Source organism: Hemitrygon akajei, chromosome 10 (genome assembly GCF_048418815.1).
Source record: "Hemitrygon akajei chromosome 10, sHemAka1.3, whole genome shotgun sequence".
Lineage (NCBI taxonomy): Eukaryota > Metazoa > Chordata > Chondrichthyes > Myliobatiformes > Dasyatidae > Hemitrygon > Hemitrygon akajei.
Window position 1 is genome coordinate 116,714,466 of NC_133133.1, and position 23,532 is coordinate 116,737,997.

General features: G+C 41.9%; 1 protein-coding gene across 2 annotated transcripts in view; it reads left to right on the forward strand.

Annotated features, from left to right (window-relative positions):
* tbk1 (TANK-binding kinase 1) overlaps window positions 1-23,532 on the forward strand; it is a 60,382-nt gene that overhangs the window by 19,118 nt on the left and 17,732 nt on the right. For both annotated transcript variants that reach the window (XM_073058803.1, XM_073058802.1), the window contains exons 7-15: window positions 2,201-2,311; window positions 2,673-2,852; window positions 9,459-9,655; window positions 12,512-12,570; window positions 12,669-12,760; window positions 17,649-17,750; window positions 19,958-20,036; window positions 22,369-22,490; window positions 23,034-23,110. In XM_073058803.1, the coding sequence (XP_072914904.1) occupies window positions 2,201-2,311; window positions 2,673-2,852; window positions 9,459-9,655; window positions 12,512-12,570; window positions 12,669-12,760; window positions 17,649-17,750; window positions 19,958-20,036; window positions 22,369-22,490; window positions 23,034-23,110 (1,019 nt within the window). The remainder of the gene's footprint in view (window positions 1-2,200; window positions 2,312-2,672; window positions 2,853-9,458; window positions 9,656-12,511; window positions 12,571-12,668; window positions 12,761-17,648; window positions 17,751-19,957; window positions 20,037-22,368; window positions 22,491-23,033; window positions 23,111-23,532) is intronic.

Consider the following 23,532-nt stretch of genomic DNA (forward strand, 5'->3'; position numbering starts at 1 on the left):
GGAGCTGAGTTACGTGCTGAGCGGATGGTGCTGCAGACTAGTACAAACGAGGCTTTCAAAAGAGATTTAGATCAGAATTTATAAGAAACTCTACTTTGGGTCAGTTTTGCCTCTGATCTGAAGTCACTTTGAGAAAGCTGATGAACTGCCTGTCTGCTGAGATCATCTTGATCATTATCACAAATGGCAGTCGTTAAAGTAGTTATACTGGAAATGAGTACAAAGGCAAAATAATGTGGAAGTCGGTGATCTGAGGTTGTTTCTTTTCAGCAGTTTATATTTTTTAAATTTCAGTGTATTTCTAAACTTAGAGAAAGGGAGATTTATTGAGCATTAGACATGAATACCTCTTTGTTGTGTGTGGAGCCACATGACCAATTTTGCTTTGAGTAATTCTGGGTACAAAGAGTGTTTGAGTCATCATAAACATCAAAGTTATTCTGATTTTCTGAGGAAAAACAAATTGCTTTCCATCCCCACCCTTGGGCTATTCACTGAAACCAAACAATTTGCAGTGAGGCTTGATGTTACAATTCAATTGCCAAGGCTGCTTAGTGCCACCTCTACTTGTGTGCAGACTCGATTCATCTGATGTTCCCTTTGCTGCCTGTTGTGCTGGACACTGCAACATCTCCGAATTATGTTGCTCATATCCTTATTCCAAACAGTTTTATTTCCTGATTATGTCTTTGCCTTGTGACATTCCATCCTTCCTCCCCAAGAATGTAATGCTAAAGCTCTGGTCAAATCACACTTGAAGTATTGGGAGCAGTTTTGGGATCCTCATCTCAGAAAAGACATGCTGGCATTGGAGAGAATCTAGAGAGTTATTCCAGGAATGAAAAGGTTAACATATGAGGAGCACTTGATGGCTTTGGGTTTGTACTCAGTGGAGTTCAGAAGAAAGAGTGAGAATCTTGTTCAAACCTATCGAATATTGAAAGGCCTAGATAGAGTGAAGGTAGAGAGGATTTTTCGTGTAGTGGGATCAGAGGGCACAGTCTCAGAATAGAGAGATGCCCCTTTAGAACAGAGAAGAGGAGGAATTTCTTTAGACAGAGAGACTCTGGAATTCTTTGCTACAGATGGCTGTGGAGACCAAGTGCTTCTGATAGCCATTTGGTTCTCCGTTTCTTTGAGTAAAAGATACCCCTCCCCTTCCTTGTGTAAAAGTTCTTCATTAGCTCTTCCTCTTTCCATGTCCCCAATTTCCCCGAAATTACTTCCAATCTCAATTCCACTGGCAAATCATTCTTTTCTCCGTTCCACAACATGCCATTCTGTTGCTATGTTGTCACCGATTAAATGGACTCTGAAAACTCGCACTCAATCACACTTTATTTACTTCTGCACAAGGAGAACACCAAACTGTTGTGAAGTTTGAACAAAAAGATGCAATTTTTATACAGAATTGACAAGTTGGATCCAGATTTTGTTCAACTGGTAATCTTGTGTATGTTCAACTTCCTTATTTGCATGGTCAGTCACCAATCACAAAACGGTTTTAATAGGCAATCGAATCTACATGTTAAATGACAATAGTTCTTAAGAATTTGTAATGGTCTCTATCTGGAATCCTTTGTTTGTATCCTCATTTTGTGTTGGTATGCCAATTGTTTCGAGCTTCCTGCTGTGCAAAAGGTCTCTTTGTGTGCCCTTCAAAGTCCTCACTTGCCTGGGCTGACTGCACACTAATGGTAAACTATACTTAACTGGACATCACCTTAAACCTTGCTTTTACTCGCCTCACCTCAACTTTGAACTGATTCCACAACCTATGGGCTCACTTTCAAGGACTCTACAACTCATGTTCTCAGTATTATGTAATTATTTGCACAGTTTGTCCTCCTTTGCATGTTGGTTGTCAGTCTTGGTGTATTGTTTTTCATTAATTCTATTGTAATTCTGTTTTATCTGTGAATGCATGAAAGAAAATGAATCTCAAGGTAGTATATGGTGGCATGTACGTATTTTGATAATAAACATACTTTGAACTTTGAAAGGTAGTCTTTGCATGTTGCCTTTTTATCACACCTCATCTGTTCCTCTAATTCTTCTCATTCCTGCTCCCAGCTCCATCTCCACTTGATCTTAAAGGCATGGTGTAAATCGTTTGACTCTTGGCCATGCACGGTTAACAGCACCTGACTTTGTGAAATATTTTCCTATCTGAGGAAGTAATTGTACCGTTCAACTTTAGGTACAGAATAATCACTGAGAAACCCTCTGGAACGGTATCTGGAGTTCAGAAATCAGAAAACGGACCAATAACTTGGCACCGCGAGTTACCAATATCTTGCAACCTTTCTAGGTAAGTCTGCTCTTGACGCTGATTCGGTATGGTGCAGCACTGTATCGTGGTGGCCGGCCTAATGCTTTACAGTGCCAGCAATCACAGTTAGGATTCAATTCCCACTGCTCTCTGTAAGGAGTTTGTATTTTCTCTCAGTGACCGAGTGTGTTTCCTCCAGGTGCTCCGGTTCCTCCTGCTTTCCAAAGACATACAAATTAGGGTTAGTAAGTTGAGGGTATACTATGTTGGTGCTGAAAGTATGCCTGCATGCCATAAAGTAGGTTCAAAGGTGAGCACAACATTGTGGGCTGAAGGGCCTGTGTTGTGCTGTACTGCTGTATGTTCAATTTGGATAATTTTGCTGCTCTTTCTCTGCTAGAGGCCTGCAGTCCTTGCTGACGCCAATCCTGGCGAATATCCTCGAGGCTGACCAGGAGAAGTGCTGGGGATTTGATCAGTTCTTTGCAGAAACCAATGACGTTCTGCACCGAATCGTGATCCATGTATTCTCTCTGCAACAGGTCACATTGCACAAGATTTACATCCAAGGCTACAACACGTACGTACTTTGAAGTGAGAAACCTCACAATTATCTCAGGCCTGCAAGCCTTCACATGAGAATTCTGTTCACAACATTTGTTTGGAAACTATGTAATGGAGAAGCAAAAATATTTTTGCCGTTTTTTGTTTGTTAGTAAATGGGTCAGTGACTAATTGTCCGATTACTTAATAGATGTTGATATCAGAACAGGCAACTTCTCCTTTTGTTGCACTCCAGTTAATAATCAGTTACTTATTTATGTTCACATTAATGAAGTTATCTTTCTAAATTGTCCTTCTAAACCAGTGGATGGGGGACTGCTTTGCTGAGCACCTTGTTCTGTTGATGGTATCTCCAGTGGCCTGCCATTTTAATTCGACTTCTCTTTCCCATTCCAGCAAGTCAGTGCATGGCCTCCCCTACTGCCACGATGAGGCCACACTCAGGTTGGAGGAGCAACATCTCATATTCTGTCTGGGTAGCCTCCAGCCTGATAGCATGAGCATTAATTTCTCAAACTTTTGGTAACTTCTCCCCCTCCCTTTTCTCTTGATTTCCCTCATTCTAGTTACCCTTGTCTTCTCCTCATCTACCTTTCCTCCTTCAGTTTCTTCCATGACCCACTGTCCTTTCATATTAGATCTTCAGCCCTTTACTTCTTCCACCTATCACCTCCCAGCTCCTTACTTCAGCTCCCGTCCCCCACCTACTGTCGTGGTTTTTCGTGCCTCACAAATGACCAAGAGACGCAGAAGATTCTTCAAGAAGGGTTAAATTTTAATTTGCAAATCAAAGCTGAGACAGTCATTGAGCTAGTCGCTGATTGCCCACCGACACCCGGACACAGCATTTTTTATAGCAATCTCCTGGTCCAGTTGCATTAGCATATGTAATCGATCTATAGTTGCGTATTACATGTACCACACGTTCATCATGTCCCTATTGTTTCTATCAATTGACTTAATTATGTTCTAATCTATATCTCTTAGCTACCTCTCATTAACATACCATTGTCTTCTACATTTTTTAAGACTTCAGTCTCCTACCAAATTGGGTACATGCATAGCAAATAATAGTCCTAGGATTATGTGACTTAATTATGTTCTAATCTATATCTCTTATCTACTTCTCATTAACACATCATTGTCTTCTACATTCTTAAGATACATGCATAGCAAATAGCAAGTTCTTTGTAGCTACCTCTCATTAACACGCCATTGTCTTCTACATTCTTAAGATACATGCATAGCAAATAGCAAGTTTCAAATTGGTAAATTTATACTTTTATACTCCAATATATCAATTTATACTTTTATACTCCAATACTACCAACCTGGTTTCACCCATCATCTGCTACGTTGTACTCCTTCCTTCTAATTCTGATTTCTGCCCCATTCCTGTCCAGTTCTGATGAAGGGCCTTGGTAGAAACATTGACTGTTAATTCCCCTGCAGGGTTGCTGTCTGATCTGCTGAGTTCCTGTAGCTTTGTTTGTGTGTGTGTGTGTGTGTGTGTGTGTGTATGTATGTGTCAAGATAGCCGTAATATGCAGAATCTCTTGTGTTGATGTTTAGGATATGACTCTTACCACTTTAATGAGGTTCACAATATGAAATGCTACTGATTACACAGCCTCCATAGGTGCTGCTGAATCCCCTTATGATTTGATTTTATTTTGAGAAAAATACTAACTTCTTTGTTAAACTCTAATCTTTGTTGCATGTTTGTGTTTGCGTGTGTGTGAGTGAAAGACCGTAATGTTTATTAAAGTTAGTTTATTCGCTGTTAGTTAAAAATCAAGTATTATGTTCAAGTGGAGATGGTGAACAAGGGAAAGATTGGGCAGGATATTACATTTGATTCTAAGTTCTCATCATTGTAATATGTTTGTGTGTGAGAGAGCTAATGTGCTAGTTTGTCCACCACAGCCTTACACTTGTCCACACTTTATCATTTCACGTCAGTCACCTTATCCTCCTGTACCTAATGTCACTTATGTAAGTGCAATTGGTCTATGTATGTAAGCTAATCTAATGTATTTATATTGATTTTGTTCTTTTTTATTGTGTTCTTTATGTTTACTGTTTTTTTTGTGCTGCATTGAATCCAGAGTGACAATTATTTCATTCTCCTTTACATGTGTATACTAAAGAATGACAATAAGCCCCAATTTTGGATCTTGACTGGAGACAGTGAGCAAGAGAATGATTGGGCAGGATATTACTTTTGATTCTGTCCTCATTTTAATGATTTGGACCAAATTATTGATGCTGTAGTTTACTGACAACACTTGCTGAGTGTTCACCGATGATTTGTGAAGTTTCCCCACATCACAAACTGAGTGGATATAAAACTTAAAAGAAATGCAAAGCTATGTCATGACCATTAGGGGGAGGAATTGCAATTTCGACAGCAAGATCAAGTTTCAAGGTTGCTTATTGTCAGTCTTCAGTACGCCAGTGTAGCGAAGAACAAAATGATTGTTTCTCTGGATCTGATGCAGCATTTTTTAAAAACGCATACAATAAAAAGACAAAAAATTTAATAAATGTAATTATAAAAGCAATCCTATAAAACACAATGTACAAGTAACTGGAAGAGGCCATATATACGTAAGATTAGCTTATATGCATAGACTGATAGTATGTACATAAAATTATGCTAGGTGTAGGAGTGATTTTTCAGCTAAGGGAGATTTCATATAGAAAAGAATGAGTTGTTGCTCTTGCAACCTCAGTGTGACCTCATCATGGCAGTAGAGGAGGCCATGGCCAGATATGTGGTCATTATAATGAAGAATTGTGAGATCCTGTGGGCGTGTGCGCAAGTATGTCTAATATATAGGTTATATTGTGCATATGCATGCACATCATGCCAGAATTCACTGGCTGTTCTGTGAATTTTGAGCAGGGTGGGCTAAACTTTCTGGCATTTAGAAGATGGCATTTCATTGAAGTGTGCAAGTTTCTAAGGGTGCTTTGTGAGGTTCATGTTGTGAAAGTGTTTCCCCCAATGGAAAGGGACATCATCTCAAAATGAGTGGTCAGCCAGGTGAAGATCCTGGGAGCAGAGAAGCTGTGAATATATTTGGATTCAAGATTCAAAAGCTTTATTGTCATTCCAACCATACATCAGCTGTGCAGGGCAGAATGAGACAGCGTTTCCCAGGGGCAAGTGCAATCATAACATATCTGCAATTTGAGAAGGATAAGGGCAGCTCGGAGGTGTCAGTGTTGCAGTTGAACAGGGGAAACTATGGAGCCATGAGGGAGGAGCTGGCCAAAGTTGACTGGATGGATAGCCTAGCAGAAAAGACAGTGGAACAGCAATGGCAGGTATTCTTGGGAATAATGCACAAGGTGCAAAATCAGTTCATCCCCCAGAGAAGGAAGGATTCAAAGGAGGGAAAAGGGGCCACAGTGGTTGACAAAGGAAGTCAGAGATTGCATAGCATTAAAAAAAAAGAAATATGACAGAGCTAAGGTGAGTGGGAGGACAGATGATTGGGAAGTTTTTAAGGAACAACAGAACTTAACTAAAAGGACAATACGGGGAGAAAAAATGAGGTATGAACGCAAGCTAGCCAGGAATATAAAGGAAGATAGCAAAAGCTTTTTTAGGTATGTGAAGAGAAAGAAGATGGTTAAGAACAATGTTGGGCCCTTGAAGAATGAATTGGGTGAAATTGTTATGGGAAACAGAGAAATGGCAGAAGAATTTAATGAGTACTTTAGATCTGTTTTCACTAAGGAAGACACAAGCAATCTCCCAGATGTATGGATGGGCCAAGGACATAGGGTAACAGAGGAAATGAAACAGATTGACATTCAGAAGGAAACGGTGATGAGAAGACTGATGGGACTGAAGGCTGACAAATCCCCAGGTCCAGATGGTCTGCACCCTAGGGTACTAAAGGAGGTGGCCCTGGAAATTGTGGATGCATTGGTAATCATTTTCCAATGTTCCTTAGATTCAGGATCAGTTCCTGAGGATTGGAGAATGGCTAATGTTATTCCACTTTTTAAGAAAGGATGGAGGGAGAAAACAGAGAACTATCGACCTGTCAGCCTGACATCGGTGGTGGGAAAGATGCTAGAGTCCATTATTAAGGATGAAATAGTGGCATATCTAGATAGCAGTGATAGGATTGGGCCGAGCCAGCATGGATTTACCAAGGGTAAATCATGCTTGACTAATCTGTTGGAGTTTTTCGAGGATGTAACCAGGAAGTTAGACGGGGGAGATCCAGTGGATGTAGTGTACCTCAATTTTCAGAAGGCATTTGATAAGGTCCTACATAGAAGATTGGTGGGTAAAATCAAAGCTCAGGGCATCGGGGGGAAGGCATTGACATGGATAGAAAACTGGTTGGCAGATAGAAAGCAAAGGGTAGCGGTGAATGGGTGTTTCTCGGAATGGCAGGTGGTGACTAGTGGGGTGCCACAGGGCTCGGTATTGGGACCACAGCTGTTTACCATTTACGTTAACGATTTGGATGAAGGCATAGAAAATAACATCAGCAAATTTGCTGATGATACTAAGCTGGGTGGCAGTGTGACATGTGATGAGGATGTTAGGAGAATTCAGGGTGACTTGGATAGGCTGGGTGAGTGGGCAGATACTTGGCAGATGGCGTTTAATGAGAATAAGTGTGAGGTTATCCACTTTGGGAGTAAGAACAGGAAGGCAGATTATTATCTGAACGGTGTAGAGTTGGGTAAGGGAGAAATACAAAGAGATCTCGGAGTCCTTGTTCATCAGTCACTGAAGGTGAATGAGCAAGTGCAGCAGGCAGTGAAGAAGGCTAATGGAATGTTGGCCTTTATTACAAAGGGAATTGAGTACAAGAGCAAGGAAATCCTCTTGCATTTGTACAGAGCCCTGGTGAGACCACACCTGGAGTATTGTGTACAGTTTTGGTCTCCAAGGTTAAGGAAGGACATCCTGGCTGTAGAGGAAGTGCAGCGTAGATTCACGAGGTTAATTCCTGGAATGTCTGGACTGTCTTACGCAGAGAGGTTAGAGAGACTGGGCTTGTACACGCTGGAATTAAGGAGATTGAGAGGGGATCTGATTGCAACATATAAGATTATTAAGGGATTGGACAAGATAGAGGCAGGAAATATGTTCCAGATGCTGGGAGAGTCCAGTACCAGAGGGCATAGTTTGAGAATAAGGGGTAGGTCATTTAGGACAGAGTTAAGGAAAAACTTCTTCTCCCAGAGAGTTGTGGGGGTCTGGAATGCACTGCCTCGGAAGGTAGTGGAGGCCAATTCTCTGGATGCTTTCAAGAAGGAGCTAGATAGGTATCTTATGGATAGGGGAATCAAGGGATATGGGGACAAGGCAGGAACCGGGTATTGATAGTAGTTGATCAGCCATGATCTCAAAATGGTGGTGCAGGCTCGAAGGGCCGAATGGTCTACTTCTGCACCTATTGTCTATTGTCTATAACAAACGCAACCATAAATAGTAAACACAACAATAAATAGTAAAACACAACAGCCACATGTCGGTTAAAATCAAGTTATAAGTGTCCAGTGCAAGTTAAAAGTGTCCAAAGCAGAGTCAGGTAGAGCAGCTATTTAGCAGTCTGACTGCCTGTGGGAGGAAGCTGTTTAGTAGCCTTGTGGTTTTTGTTTTGATGCTCCTGTAACGTTTGCCTGATGGCAGAAGAACAAACAGTTCATGGAGAGGGTGTGAGGGGTCTTTAATGATGTACCGTGTCTTCTGGAGGCATCAACTCTGAAAGAGGTCTTGGACAGAAGGTAGGGAGACCCCAATAACCTTCTCCGCTCCCCTAACCACCCTCTGCAAGGCTTTTTTGTCAGCAGCACTGCAGCTGGAGTACCAGGTTGTGATGCAAAAGGTCAGCACACTCTCAACCACTCCTCTGTAGAATGTAGTTAAGATGTTAGTGGGGAGTGATGCTTGTTTAAGCTTCCTCAGAACGTGCAGTCTCTGCTGGGCCCGTTTCACAATCCCCGAGGTGTTCCTGGACCAAGTTATCTTCTGGAGGTGTACATGTGGGTAGATGTGGACTTTAGAATTCTAAAGACCAGTGAGGGTTTTATTCATTTGGTGTTTACTACCCAAAAGAGTCATTAAATGTATCCAGAGATGGTTTACTGGGTTAATTTGAATATATGTAATGACTTGAGTTTGGACTGATGGGGAATTGAACTTGATAGTTATTGATCAGGTAAATGGAGATGAAGTCAAAAACAGGGTCAGTCGCGATTGTATTGAATGGTGGGACAGTTTACCTTAATCTGATATTGCATATTCTTCAGTCAAACAGCTTAGTGAATTAAAGTCCAAGTAAATTTATTAGCAAAGTACGTATATGTTACTTTATACTACCAAGAGATTCATTTTCTTGCAAATATTCACAGGAAAATAAAGAAATACAGCAAAATCTATAAAAACACTGAACAAAAACTGGCAAACAAAGAAGGCAAGTTGTGTCAATAAGTAATACTGAGGATGTGAGTTGTAAAATCCTTAGTGATTTTATAAAGTAGATTTTATGCTGCTTATTGCCACAATTTTACAATACAACTGCTGCATATAAATTTCTGATTTCCACCATGCAATTAAATAACTTTCTCTCTTCCTTTGCAGGGCCCACGTGTTTTCTGACTTGGTCTATAAGCAGACGGACATCGCACCCGATCTTCAGGAGCTGATGTTTGAGGGCCGATCTCTCGAGCTTGATCCTAATGTACAAGCCCAACATTTCCCCAGAACGTCTGAGGATAATCCTCTGTTTCTTATCAGCAGAGAAGTTGTGAATGTAATCGGGCTGATCTTCGAGGAACGTATGTGGAATGTTGTAAAGTGCTGTGGTTGGAAGTAGATTTCGAGTAGCTTCTCTTTTTAATAGTGGGATTGGAAAACAATTAGTGACTTATATATAAAATAACAAGATTCTGGATGTAGAAAATGCAAGACATTCAGTAAGTCAGACTGCAGCTGTAAAGAAAATGATTAACTTTTCAGATCAGTAACTCTGTCAACAGGATCTTTATTCAGGATTTGTACAAAAAGCGATCTACTGCAGGCAGTCAGCAGATTGTATGAGGAAGAGAATTACAGTCAGTCACAGAAAACTAATGTGCCAAATCAGGCTATTCAGTCCATCTTCTCTGGTCTGAACCATTGTTCTGCCTAGTCCCATTGGCCAGCACCCAGACCATAGCCTTCCCATCCATGTACCTATCCAATTTCTCTTACATGTTGAATTCGATCCCACATCCACCACTTCCACTAGCAGCTCGTTCCACACTCTCACCACCCTCTGATTGAAGAAGTTCTGCCTCAGAGCTCTCTTAAATATTTCACCTTTCACCCTTAATCCATGACCTCTAGCTCTAGGCTCACCCAACCTCAGTAGGGGGAAGAAAAGCCTGCTTGCATTTACCCTATCTGTACCCCTCATAATTGTTGACATTTCTGGTCAAAACCTCAATACTTCACTAGGTTCCTCCAGCAGATTCCATCATCGGCAGTCTCTTGTGTCTCCTTCAGGATGCGGGCATTGCCTACAACACCAGCATTTCTTTTCTGGCCCTTGTTTCCCCTGAGTGAGTGGCTGTGAACTTCCATTGCAATCTTTCTGATGGAGGTAATCTCATAGCACAGTTGAACAGGGAGTTGTAGAGTGATGAGATTTCCAGACAGAATGGGCTGTCCTCACGTACATACTGCTCTTGTCCGTCTCAATGGCAATGGCTGTCAGAGAAACTTGGGCACGCAAGTCGTGCGTTTAATTTTAATATAAGCCTGTAATTTGGATTGATAAACTCAGGGAGGTTTCAGAACCTGGACTGACCTCTGAAATGGATGGTTTCAGATTCATTTACTTACCACATGTACATCAAAGCGAGTGTGTCGTTTCTGCTAACAACCAACACAATTTACAGGCAGCATGGTAGCGTAGCAGTTAGAATAACACTGTTGCTGCGTCAGCAACCTGGGTTCAATCCTCGCCACTCTCTGTACCGAGTTTGTACATTCTCCACATGACCACGTGGTCTCTGGGTGCTCCAGTTTCCTCCCACATCCCCAAATGCTGTATCTCTAAATAAAAACAAATTAAATCAATAAAAAATAAACTTAAGCCCGTGCTGAGGGCGGCCTACCAGTGTAGCCATTTATTCTGGTACCAGCTAAGCATGCCCACAAATAAACCCCTCACAGGCCTCCAACCCAGGACAGACCACCTCGAGGCCTCTAACCTCCAGTCCTCAGCCCCAGACTCTCAGACTCGCAAACACCAGGCTTCCAACCGTTCTGCCTGTCACTATAGTTAGCAGGAAAAGCTAAATCCAAATCCTATCTCCATTTACGATCTTCAGGGGAGTATGGGGAAAATCCGTCTTCAGTGCACCAGCTCATACCCCGTTCTAGTTCTTTCGTTCCTCTGTGCACAGCCATGGGACTTTTCTAGGTTCAAAACAGTGAAGTAGGTCGTTTGCGTTAGCAGCTAGCACAATACCAGGACGTGCTGGGGGCGGCTCCCTAGTGTTGCCACATGTGCCAGTGCCAACCTGATATACCCACAGTATTCAGCAGAATGAGGCAATCAGCAACAACACATTAACAATAACAGTAAAACTTCTTCCTCCCCTCCCTCCACCTTCTTGCTCTGACTTCTCTCCCTTCCCAGTCCTGATGAAGGGTCTCGGTCCGAAACGTCAACTGTTTACTCTTTTCCATAGATGCTACCTGGCCTGCTGAGTTCCTCCAGCATTTTGTGTGTGTTGCTTGTATTTCCAGTGTCTGCAGATTTTCTCGTGTTTGTGAAGTAAAACAAGCCCCTTTCCTCCAATCCTCCTGCCCACCCACTCACACAGAAAACCCTCCAACCCCGGCACAGGCTGCCTCTTGGCCTCCAACCTCCATTCCCTGGCCTGGACTCACAGACTTTGGGCCTCTGACCCCTTTCTTCACTTCTGCTAGGTGCACATTTATTTCTGGCACAGGTAGTTTTGCAGTGGCATGATAATTACATTTCTAAGAAACCTCTTATCATAGAAAATCATGTTTTAGCTTCAGGCTGAAGTTACATTTAAACAAATTGAACAGGTGTTCCTATTGCCATTGTGCAGCCCATATAATGGAAATAGCGTTCACCAATGTACCAATCACATTATAATCGATTAAGAATCAGGTTTATTATCGCTCAAATGTTGTGAAATGTTTTGTGGCAGCAGTACAGAGCAAGACATAAAAATTACTATAAATTACAATAAGAAATAAAATAAATAGTGTAAAAGAGGAATTACAAGATAGTTAAAAACACAAAATGCTGGCAGAACTCAGCAGGCCGGACAGCATCTATGGGAGGAGGTAGTGACGACGTTTCGAGCCGAAACCCTTCATCAGGAGAGGTAATCTTATCAATTACAAGATAGTGTTCACGTGTTTATGGATCATTCAGAAATTATATGCCAGAGTGGAAGAAGCAGTTCTTAAAATGTTGAGTGTGCATCTTTAGGCTCTGTATGTCCTCCCTGTTGTAATGTGAAAAGACCATGTTTGTCTTTGCAATATATGTTATGCACTCACATTATGGATGAACATTATAGAAAACCTACTTGTATCCAAAGCAAGGTCAGATCTGCATTGGTATTCATGATTGTATCAATATGAAGTCATCCTTTCTATTGCAGCCTGCCTTCCAACCTTGCATCCTCGCTATGACTTGGACCTCGACGCCTCCTGTACAAAGGTTAGCTTTGTCTTCATTGTACTCTTAGTACTGATTTCCTGCAAGTGTCAACACCAGCACAGGAAATGTCAAACTGAGTATTGTATCTTCTGTCCTAGAACGTTAAAGGTGTTGTATGCCAAACACGGAAGCTGGCTGCCTCGCTGCTGCAGTATCAGGAACTGGTGCGGAAGGGTGTCCGATGGTTAATGTGAGTAAATAGTTTAATTTTATTAATTTCAAGACGCAGAGTGGAACTGGCCCTTCCAGTCCAATGAGTTGCACCACCCAGCCACCCCGGCCTAAACACAGGGTAATTTACAATGACCAGTTAACGTACTAACTGGCCCTTTTTTTGGACTGTGAAAGAAAACCGGAGCACCCACAGAAAACCCACGTGTTCTTGGAGAGGAATGTACAAACTCTGTACAAGACCACAATAGAATTGAACTTCAAGCTCTCGAGCTGTAATAAAATCACAATAACCATAGTTCTCGTGGCCACTCTGATTCTCGGTTACAAAAATATGCCAAAAATTTGCTTTTGTCAGTTTTCTTCTGCATGCAAAATAATAAACGTGACATTCTTGAAAGCATTCTTAAATACATGTTGGCACTCTAAAACGTTATTTTTAACGGAGCATTGTACATTGCCTCATTGACAACTCCAATATTTATATTAATAGCCAACCTCGAGCATTTTAGCACCAGGCTGTATGACTGGTCTCAGCCTGAAACATTGACTCCTTATTACTCTCCATAGATGCTCTTTGACCTACTGTGTTCTTCTAGCATTTTATATGCGTTACTCTGGATTTCCACATCTGCAGAATATCTTGTATTTATGATTTGCTGTCTCCTGCTTTTTGGTTTCCTTATGACCACCTTTGACCAAGGAAGCAGTAAACTGACCTTGTAATTGGGGTTAGACTTTGTCAGGGGATGTTTCTGTGAAGCCCTGTATGATTTCTGAACAGTATAAATGGTGCTGTATTAATCCAAATTGCCACCCCACATTCAATAGGTTTCATTAGATACATTTAATGTCAGAGAAATGAATCCAATATACATCCTGAAATTCTTTTTCTTCACAAACGTCCACGAAAATAGAGGTGTGCCCCAGAGAATGAATAGCAGTTAAATGTTAGAACTCCAAAGCCCCCCCCAACTCCCCCCTCCCATGCATAAGCAGCAGCAAAGCAATGACCCCCTCCTCCCCAGCAGCAAAAAAGCATAAAATTCCACACCCAAATGTAAAATTGCCAAAATATAATCAAGTTTAAGTGAGGTGCATAAAGTTCAAAGTAAAAGTACTATCAAAGTACGTATATGTCACCATGTACGATCCTGAGATTAATTTTCTTATGGACATATTTAATAAATCCAGAATAGAATAATAACCATAACAGAATCAATGAAAGATGACACCAACTTTGGCAGTCAACCAGTATGCAAAAGACAACAAACTCTGCATGTATAGAAGGAAATAAATAATAATAAATAAATAAGCAATAAGTATCGAGAACATGAGATGAAGAGTCCTTAAAAGTGAGTCCATAGGTTGTGGGAACAATCCAATGATGGGGCAAGCAAAGTTGAGTGAAGTTATCTCTCCCCCCTCCACCCCCCCCCCCCATTCAAGAGCCTGATGGTTGAGGGGCAATAACTGTTCCTGAATCTGGTTCTGCAAGTCCTGAGGCTCCTGTACCTTCCTGGTGGCAGCAGCAAGAAGAGAGCATTCCCTGGGATAAGATTTATTTTTTGAATATTAGCTGTTCTAATTTAACTCTGACTGTTCATTTCTGCCTTTCAAGACTAGAAGTTGCTTGGACACAAACTGTGAAGGTATTTCATATCGTGATATGCCAAAAAGGGCTGCATTTGAGTAGCTGTTTAGATGTTCCTTTTAGGGTGTCCTGAGGCACTTTGCAGCCAATGAAATATTTTTGATGTGTAATCATGATTGTAATGTGGGAAATGTCACTGTTAATTTGCACAGAACAAGTTGCTAAAAATAACAATACGGCAAAACCAAACAATCTGGTTTACTCAACAACAACACACACAAAATGCTGGTGGAACACAGCAGGCCAGGCAGCATCTATAGGGAGAAACGCTGCACCAGCATTTTGTGTGTGTTTGAATTTCCAGCATCTGCAGATTTCCTCGTGTTTGAATCTGGTTTACTGATATCTTGAGGGATTGTTAATAACCAGGACATTTAGGTAACTGCCCTGCTTCTCTTCAAAGTAATATCATTGGGTCTGTCCCATCCACCTGAGAAAGTGAGGAGGTAACGATGGGTTTTGGTGCAGACATTTCCTTCATGTCCTTGTGTAATATCCATCAACTGCTTGCGAGCTGCTGGAATGCAGTGATGGAGGTTTTTGTTGTAAATCAGAATTAGGTTTATTATCTCTGATATGTCATGTAATTTGTTGTTTTGTGGTAGCAGTACAATGCAAGACATAAAAAATTACCAAGTTACAATAAGAAACAATAAATAGTGCAAAAGAGGAATAATGAAGTAATATTTATGGACCATTAAGAAATCTGTTGGTGGAGGGGAGGAAGCTGTTCCTAAAACATTGAATGTGCATCTTCAGTCTTTGGTACCACCTCTGTGATGGTAGTAGAGAAGGCAGGTGAGTCCTTCAAGATGGATGTCAGGTTCTTGAGGAACCGCCTTTTGTAGATGTCCTGGATAGTAGGGAGGCTAGTGCCTGTGATGGAACTGGCTGAGTCTGCAGCCTCTTTCGAGCCTGTACATGGGAGCCTCCACACCAGGCAGCGATGCAACCAGTTTGAATGCTTTCCACCATCTGTAGAAATTTGCTGGACTCTTTGCTGACATACCAGATCTCCTCAGACTCCTAATGAAGTATAGTCACTGGTGTACCGTCTTCATAATTCCATCAAAATTTTGGTCCCAGGATAGATACTCTGAGATGTTGGCACCCAGGAACTTGAAGCTGCTCACCCTCTTCACGACTGACCCCTCAATAAATGCTGGAGGAACTCAGCAGGTCAGGCAGCATCAACGGAACAGTAGAAGGTTTAGGCCAAGAGCATTCATCAGCACTGGAAAGGAAGGTGGCAGAAGTCAGAATAAAATAGTAGGTGGAGGAGTACCAGGTGACAGGTGAGGTGGGGGAGGCAGGATGCTGGGGGATGGGGTGAACAATGGGGAATAATGTAAGCTGGGAGATGATAGGTGTGGAAGGCAAAGGGCTGAAGGAAAGTGAATCAGACGGTAGACCATGGAATGAAGTGAATGAGTTGGGGAACCAGAGGTGGCGGGTGGTGATGGGCAGAAGGAGGGAAAAGAGAGGGTAGAAACGTCAGAGGGGTAAGGGAAAATGGTGCAGATGACCATCATCCACCCTGTTTTATACAAACACTATCCTGACCTATATTAACTACCCCCTAGATTCTGCCCTTCACTTACACCCTAGGGGCAATTGACAGTGGTGAATTTACCTATCAATTTGCAGTTAATGTATTCAGTCCCGGTTGTTAAGATTGAATGGAAAATACCTGCACAGGAGTGTCAAAGACATTTCAGATTTAGATTAATCTATTTATCATATGTACATTGAAACATACAGTGAAAGGTAGAGTTTGCAAAAACTACCAACACACCTAAGGATGTGTTGGATGTAGCCTGCAAGTGTTGCCACTCGTTCCTGTGCCTACTTAACGTGCCCACAATGTCGTCAGAACAACAGCAGCAAAGCGCATCCCATTTTGTCCCTCCCACCCACTCACTCACACACATACAGTCCTCTAACCCCAGGACAGGCTGCCTTCAGCCTCCATTGGACTTGCAGAATTACAGACGTTGGTCCTCTGACTTCCATAATGAACACTCACACTCACGGCTTTGGCCACTGGGCCTCAACCACCGGACTTCTGATCAATCTTCGGGCTTCGATTTTTGGTATCAACCCCAGGACTCGCCAGTGACGCGGCCTCGAATTCCATTCTTGCCGATTTGCTTACCTAGAGGGTCATTGGCTCTTGGGCTTCCTGATCGCATGGACCTGCGATCCCATGGGGGGGAGGGAGAGCTTGCTGAGGGGTGGGGGCAGCCACTCTTGTTCACAGAGTTTGCCAGCCTGACATCCACTCACAGATGTCCTTTGCCCTCATTGTTGCTGGCCTTTGAGAACAGAGCAGACCTCGACTCCCCCGCATCCCTGTCCCTAAACACTGACCTGACCCCTAATTCCCCTCTGTGTCCTCAAAATCATCCTCATGAATCTGAGTCGTGACCTCAATGGAGACTGCAGCTCAACCCCACCTTGACGGGAAGCTGAGTAACATTGAGTCTGGTGACCACCTCAGTCTGTCAAATTACCTCCATGTTCTGTGCCATCAATTCCGCACGGACAAAGAAAATGCTGTGAAATATTGTTTTACCTGTGAGGCTAGCATTTAGTGTTGAACCAGAATTTGTCATTAAATCGACGGTCTGTTGGAGGAACTCAGCAGTGGACAGCATCTGTGGGGAAGGAAAAGAAACTTTGATGTTTGGGGTTGAAAACGTGCAGGGTTTCTTCCCAAAGTGTCGATAATTCCTTTCCTCACGTAGAATCTGCTCGACTTCCAGCAGGTGTTTGTTTCTCCAGATTCCAGCAGTCTCTTGTGCCTCTGTGGTGTCGTTAGAGCTTCAGTTCTATCTCCCAAATTACCTGACAGGTTAAAGTATTGATGAAAATTGCAAAAGTATCAAACAAACTTGAAGATTTGACCCAGGTCCTGCAGATCCACTCAGTATATTTCTTTCTTCTACTGTGAATGCCTGCAAAAACGGTGGTGTAGCGGTTAGAGTGGCGTTATTACAGCTCAGGGTGTCAAAGTTCAGAGTTCAATCCTGGCATCCTCTGTAAGGAGTTTGAAATTCCTCCCAACGGAATATGTGAGTTTTCTCCAGATGCTCCAGTTTCCTCCCCGATGTATCGGTTAGGAGGTTACTTTGAACTTTTCGAACTCTCCTGTCCTACCCATATCAAGTACCTGTGCACTTCATGCCAAAACGTACAGTATTCTCCCAGTGGACTTGAAATGTAATTTGTAGTTTTTCCCTCTCTCTCCTAGTCGGATCATCATGGACAATTTTCGTGAGACTTTACACAAGAAGACTGAAGTGATTCTGAAGCTCAATTACTGCATCACCACAGTGGAAAGAGCCAGGAATGTGTAAGTGTTGGTCTTGCTGTCACAGCTAAATATTTATTGATTTGACAAATATTTTGCTCTAAGCTAGCAGAAGAGACTTGTAAAAGGAGGCATCAGAGATGAGAATAGGTCTTCATCATTGCTTCTTCCTGTCTTCACAAGATATACTCAGTGGCCACTTTATTAGGTACACCAGTACACCGTCTCATTAATGCAAATATCTAATCAGTCAATCGTGTAACAGCAACTCAATGTATAAAAGCTTGCAGACATGGTCAAGAGGTTAAATTGTTCAGAACAAACATCAGAATGGGGAAGAATGTGACCTGTGACTTTGATTGTGGAATGATTGTTGGTACTAGATGGGATAGTTTTAGTATTTCAGAAACTGCTGATCTGTGGTTTTCACACACGTCTTCAGAGTTTGCAGAGAATGGTGCAAAAACAAGAAATCCAGTGAGCAGCAGCTCTGTGAGCAAAAATGCTTTGTTAATGAAAGAGGTCAGAGGGGAATGGTTCAAGTGACAGTAAGTCAAATAACCACACGTTACAACAGTGGTGTGCAGAAGAGCTCTGAATGTACAACATGGACCTTGAAGTGGATGGGCCGCAAATATACACTCAGTGACCAACTTATTAGGTACAAGAGCTACTGAGTAAAGTGGCTGAAGTATATATGTTTTTTTAAAAAATATTGTTGAATGATTCATTTGTCTTTAATGAGTATAACATGCAGTAGATGTGAGAAAGAAAATACTTGGATGATGCAGTGACTGTGCAGAGGAAAAACAATGAAAATGTCAGTGCATGATGTTTCATCAGAAATGCGTAGGCATTATGGATGGGGATATTAAGGAGTTGCAGAAGGCACAGTGGGGATTGAAAACACACGACCTGTGGTTGCAGGAGAAATTGGAACGTTGACAAAGTATTAAAATTACTTACGATATTATTTCCTTTATACTCTAACTGCTGTTATAGGCAACTTTTGCAAACAAACTAAATTTTGTTAAGAGTAAAGATTAGTTTCAAAGGTTCAAAGGTCAAATTTAATGTCAGAGAAATGTATACAATATACATCCTGAAATTCTTTTTCTTCGCAAACATCCACAAAAACAGAGAAGTGCCCCAAAGAATGAACGACGGTTAAACATGAGAACCCCCAAGTCTCCCCCCAGCTCCCCCCCCCGCGCATAAGCGGCAGTGATCAACGAACTCCCTCCCCCCTCCAGCAAAAAGAAAATGCACATCGGTACCATCACCGAGCCCAAGCGTGTGCTGAGCAATAGCAAAGACACAGACCAAAGTTACCCCAAAAGCTTCACATTTCATCCGAAATTCGACAAACCAAAGGTTCTCTCTCTCCCTGGCAAGGGAGAGGGAGGTGTCCCTATTTTCACATTTTATTTGTCACATGTACATGGAAACATACAGTGAAATGTACAAACAAGCTGGATGAACTCAGCAGGTCGAGCAGCATCCATTGAAATGAGCTGTCAACGTTTCGGGCCGAGACCCTTTGTCAGGACTGAAGAGGAAGGGGGCAGGGGCCCTATAAAGAAGGTGGGGGGAGGGGGAAGGTGCCAGGTGAAAAACCAATCAGAGGAGAGATGAAGGGGTGGGGGAGGGGAAGCAGGGAGGGGATAGGCAGGAGAGGTGAAGAAGGAATGTAAGGGGAAAGCACTATGGGTAGTAGAAGACAGAACCATGAGGGAGGTGATAGGCAGCTAGAAGAGGAGGCAGAGTGAAAGTGGGATGGGGGAAGGGAGAGGGAGGGAATTACCGGAAGTTGGAGAATTCGATGTTCATACCAAGGGGCTGGAGACTACCCAGACGGTACATGAGGTGTTGCTCTTCCAAACCTGAGTTTGGCCTCATCATGGCAGTAGATTGGAAGAGGAGGAGTTGTTTTTATTTCCTTCAGATCTAATTAATAAAATTTAATTTCTAGCTGAGTGTTGGGATTTGGACTGGTATCTCTGGATTTTTGTCCAGTAGCCACTGTGTAATTAATTACATCCTGTAATAATTGCAAGAACAAACAGAAAACTTTATGGAGTCCCAAGCTTTGAACTTAAGACATTTAATAAATCCCCTTAAGTAGGCAATAGAATATGTTTTATTGAAATTGTCTAATTTCTTTTCCAAATGGGATAGTTGGGATGTATAATGACAAAATATATTGGTCCTGGGCTCATGGTTGTTGCTGCATTGTCTCCATTGGATAGGTACAACAGTTTGCTGCAGACATCCATACTGCCATCAGAACTGAATGAAATTCCCGAAATTCACAACAAGCTTCTCCGTGTAAGTAATCAGTGTTCATGATTATGCTTGTAGGATGGATGGGAGGGATGTGGAGTTACTATGGTCCAGGTGCAGGTTGATGGGACTTGGCAGAATAACAGTTTGGTATGGAATAGATGGACCAAAGGGCCTGTTTCTCTGCTGTAGTGCTCTGTGACTCTATAACTAGTAAAGGCCAGAATAATCCAAATAAACATTCCATTGGCTTCCAAAGATATTTGATGAGAATTTTGTTTTAGTATAAGCCTCTAGGCTATTTTTAAAGCTTCTCTATTCTTTAATTGGTATGTGGTGATCTGTGGCAAAGCTAGCATTTAATTGGCATTGAAATGCTAATATCTTGAACCAAGCAGTTTGTAATGAAGGTACTGTCACAGTTTTCATCAGCAGAGAATGGAAGAATCAGAATCAGGTTCATTATCACTGATGTATGTTGTGAGATTTATTGTTTTGTGGCAGCAGTACAGTGTAAGACATTAAAAAAGTTAAAAGTTACAATAAATAAGTAAATAATTAGTGTTAAAGAGGAATTGTGAGGTTGTGTTCATGGATTCATGAACCATTCAGACGGAGGGGAAGGAGCTGTTCCCAAAACTTTGAGTGTGTGTCTTCAGGCTCCTATACCTCCTCCTATTGGTAGTAATGACCATACTTTAACCTCTAACTTTAATTTTAATATAAATCTTTATTCTCTAAAATTGTTGAATGTATTTTTGTTGCACGTCATGCCAACACACAGCAATAAATTCCACACACAGTAGATTCTGGTTAATTGGGACACATCGGGACCAGTACATTTTGGACCAATTAGCGGCTGCCCCAATTAGCTGAAGTTTCATGGAAATAGTTAAAAAGGTATAAAAAAGACAAATACTGTTTAACTGAGTAACAAATTATGTATTTAAATGAAATACAGAACAAATGAGAACACTACCAATACCTTTGCAGTACTATAAAACTGCATTAGCTCCTAATAGTTATTGATGGAGGAATTCATCCAGTGTACGCTGCCGTGTTCTTTTGATTGACTGTAAATGAACAAAATCAGTGCAGACACCCAGCGTAGATAATGACTACCTTCATTACCTTCCTGCATGAAGTAAAGTCATAATCCAACCATACATTTCCTGGCATCCTGTGTCATCACTAGTTCAAGTTCAGATGTGTCATCTTTATTACTTACCTCATCTTTATACTTCCTGCCTTGGTGATGTGATACAATGATTTCGACCATTGCATCCTGCAAATCTTCACTGTCACTGTAACACCACTCAGCTGATGATGGGTGGTGTTAGGCAGATGCCTTTTAATCTAGTACAGTAGGGTAATTTTTTTCAGCTAGTGTCAAATCTTTTCGTGGCACCTTGGTAAAGGTCTAAGTGTTCTTAAAGTCAAAATAAAAAAACAAAATTATCAAAAATCACTGCTTTTTGAATCTGTGTCCGTCGGCCCAAACAGATAACAGGACACAATCACATGCACCGATGTTACTTAACAGCTGCTCATTCTAAGCATGGTGTAGTGTCTAACGGCCACACAAATGCACACAGCTGTAGGTAGTTAGAAGCTGTTCAGCTTCTCCTGTTCTCCTGTCCCAATTAAGCATCATAATGTCCCAAATAAACAAAGGGAATCCCAGATATTTTCTTGATCAGATTTTGTTCTTTAAGAGTTGTCCCAAATAAGCAGCTGCCCCAATTAACCAATGGGCCAATTAACTGGAGTCCATTGTACACGTAAATGTATATGCTGAATGAAGTTGGTTCTTAATTAGAAGATGGTAAGACCTTGGGTGGTGAGGGTCCTTCACGATGGATATACTCATTGTGACTGTGAAGTTGCTTCATGCCTGCTGTTGCTTTAATGAAGGTGTAAAAGTTTAATATTAACCCTGGGTTTAATATTTACCAGGCAGCTCACTTTAGAAAACTGCTTCATACTTTGAAGTTTGCATATTTATGAGAGTGACTAGTGTAGAGTTCTGTTTATGGTTCCAATATGTAGAGTATTGCTTGGACAAATTAACTTCAGGCATATTGAGCTAATATGAAAAGCAGGCATCAGTTAGTCTTTCAGGGGAAGATTAAACGAGGCTGCAGTTAATGATTGTGACCTCCTTCCCTTCACTCTCCACAAATCACTTGAGCTATTTGAATTGGCAAAAAAGAGATATGGTTCGGTTCATCCAGCCTCCTCTGTATTGGTGAGATCCGACACAGATTGGCGAACAGCTTTGCTCTGTCCACCACAAGAGGCAGGATCTCCCATTTCAATTTGATTTCCCATGTATTGGTCTTCCATTACTCTTGGACCATTAAACACTGTTGTGCAGTTGGCAGGTTCCCTGGATTCCATTAACCACAGTCTGAAGGACATTGAAGGTGCATTGTTGCCTGGTAGTCAGCTGTCAGATCACTGGACGTATCAAACGGGGACCCACCCAGAGGACAAAAAGTAAGCTTCACTCTTCAAATATATTTAATAAAGTTACTCAGCAGATCAGGCAGCATCTATGGAGGGAAATGAACAGTTGACATTTCCGACTGGGACTCTTCAATATTGGAAAGGAAGAGAAAAGAATTAATAAAAAGGTGGAGGGAGGGGACGGCAGGTTACAGGTGAGACAGGTGAAGGGGAAGGTGGGTGGATGGGGGATGAAGTGAGAAGACTCCTTCTTCCGCCCTTTACCTTTTCCACCTGCCATCTCGCAGCTTCTCACTTCATTCACCCCCCCCCCCCCCACCCATCTATCCTCACTTATCACCTGCCAGCTTCCCCTTCCTCCATCTTATTCTGGCTTCTTCCCCCTTCCTTTTCCAGCCCTGAAGAAGGGTCTCAGCCCGAAACGCCGACTGTTCATTCCCCTCCAATGATGCTGCCTGACCTGCCGAGTTCCCTCAGCATTTTGCGTATTTCGCTGTGGATTAACAGTATTTGCAGAATCTTTTGTGTTAAATCACTACATTAATGTCAGATATTTTTCTTTTTACTTCCCAGCATTGAGAAACTTCAGGTTCTCCTGGACTTGATAACTGAAATTTATATTCAGTTCAAAAAGGATAAAGCATTGCACAGTAAGTAGCATTATGAAATACTCCGTGGTAGGGTGGTGGAAGAGTGGTTCGCCTGTTACTTAAGAATTATTCATTGCATTTAGTTTTACATATACCTGAAGAAGGGTCTCGGCCTGAAACATTGACTGTTCATTCCCCTCCATAGATGCTGCCTGACTTGCTGAGTTCTTCCAGTATTTTGTGTGTGTTGCTCTAGATTTCCAGCATCTGCAGAATCTCTCTTGTTAATTACATATACCTTGGTATTCTCCAGAGAATGAGGAGTGACCTTAAAATATATTAGAGGCATAGTTAAAGTGGTTGGTAACTTTCTTTTTCCCGGGATTTGGGGTGGTCCAATTCTAGGGAGCATAAAATTAGGGTGAGTGGGGCAAAAGGGACCTGAGGATGGAACGACCTGTCAGAGAAAGTGATTGAGGCAG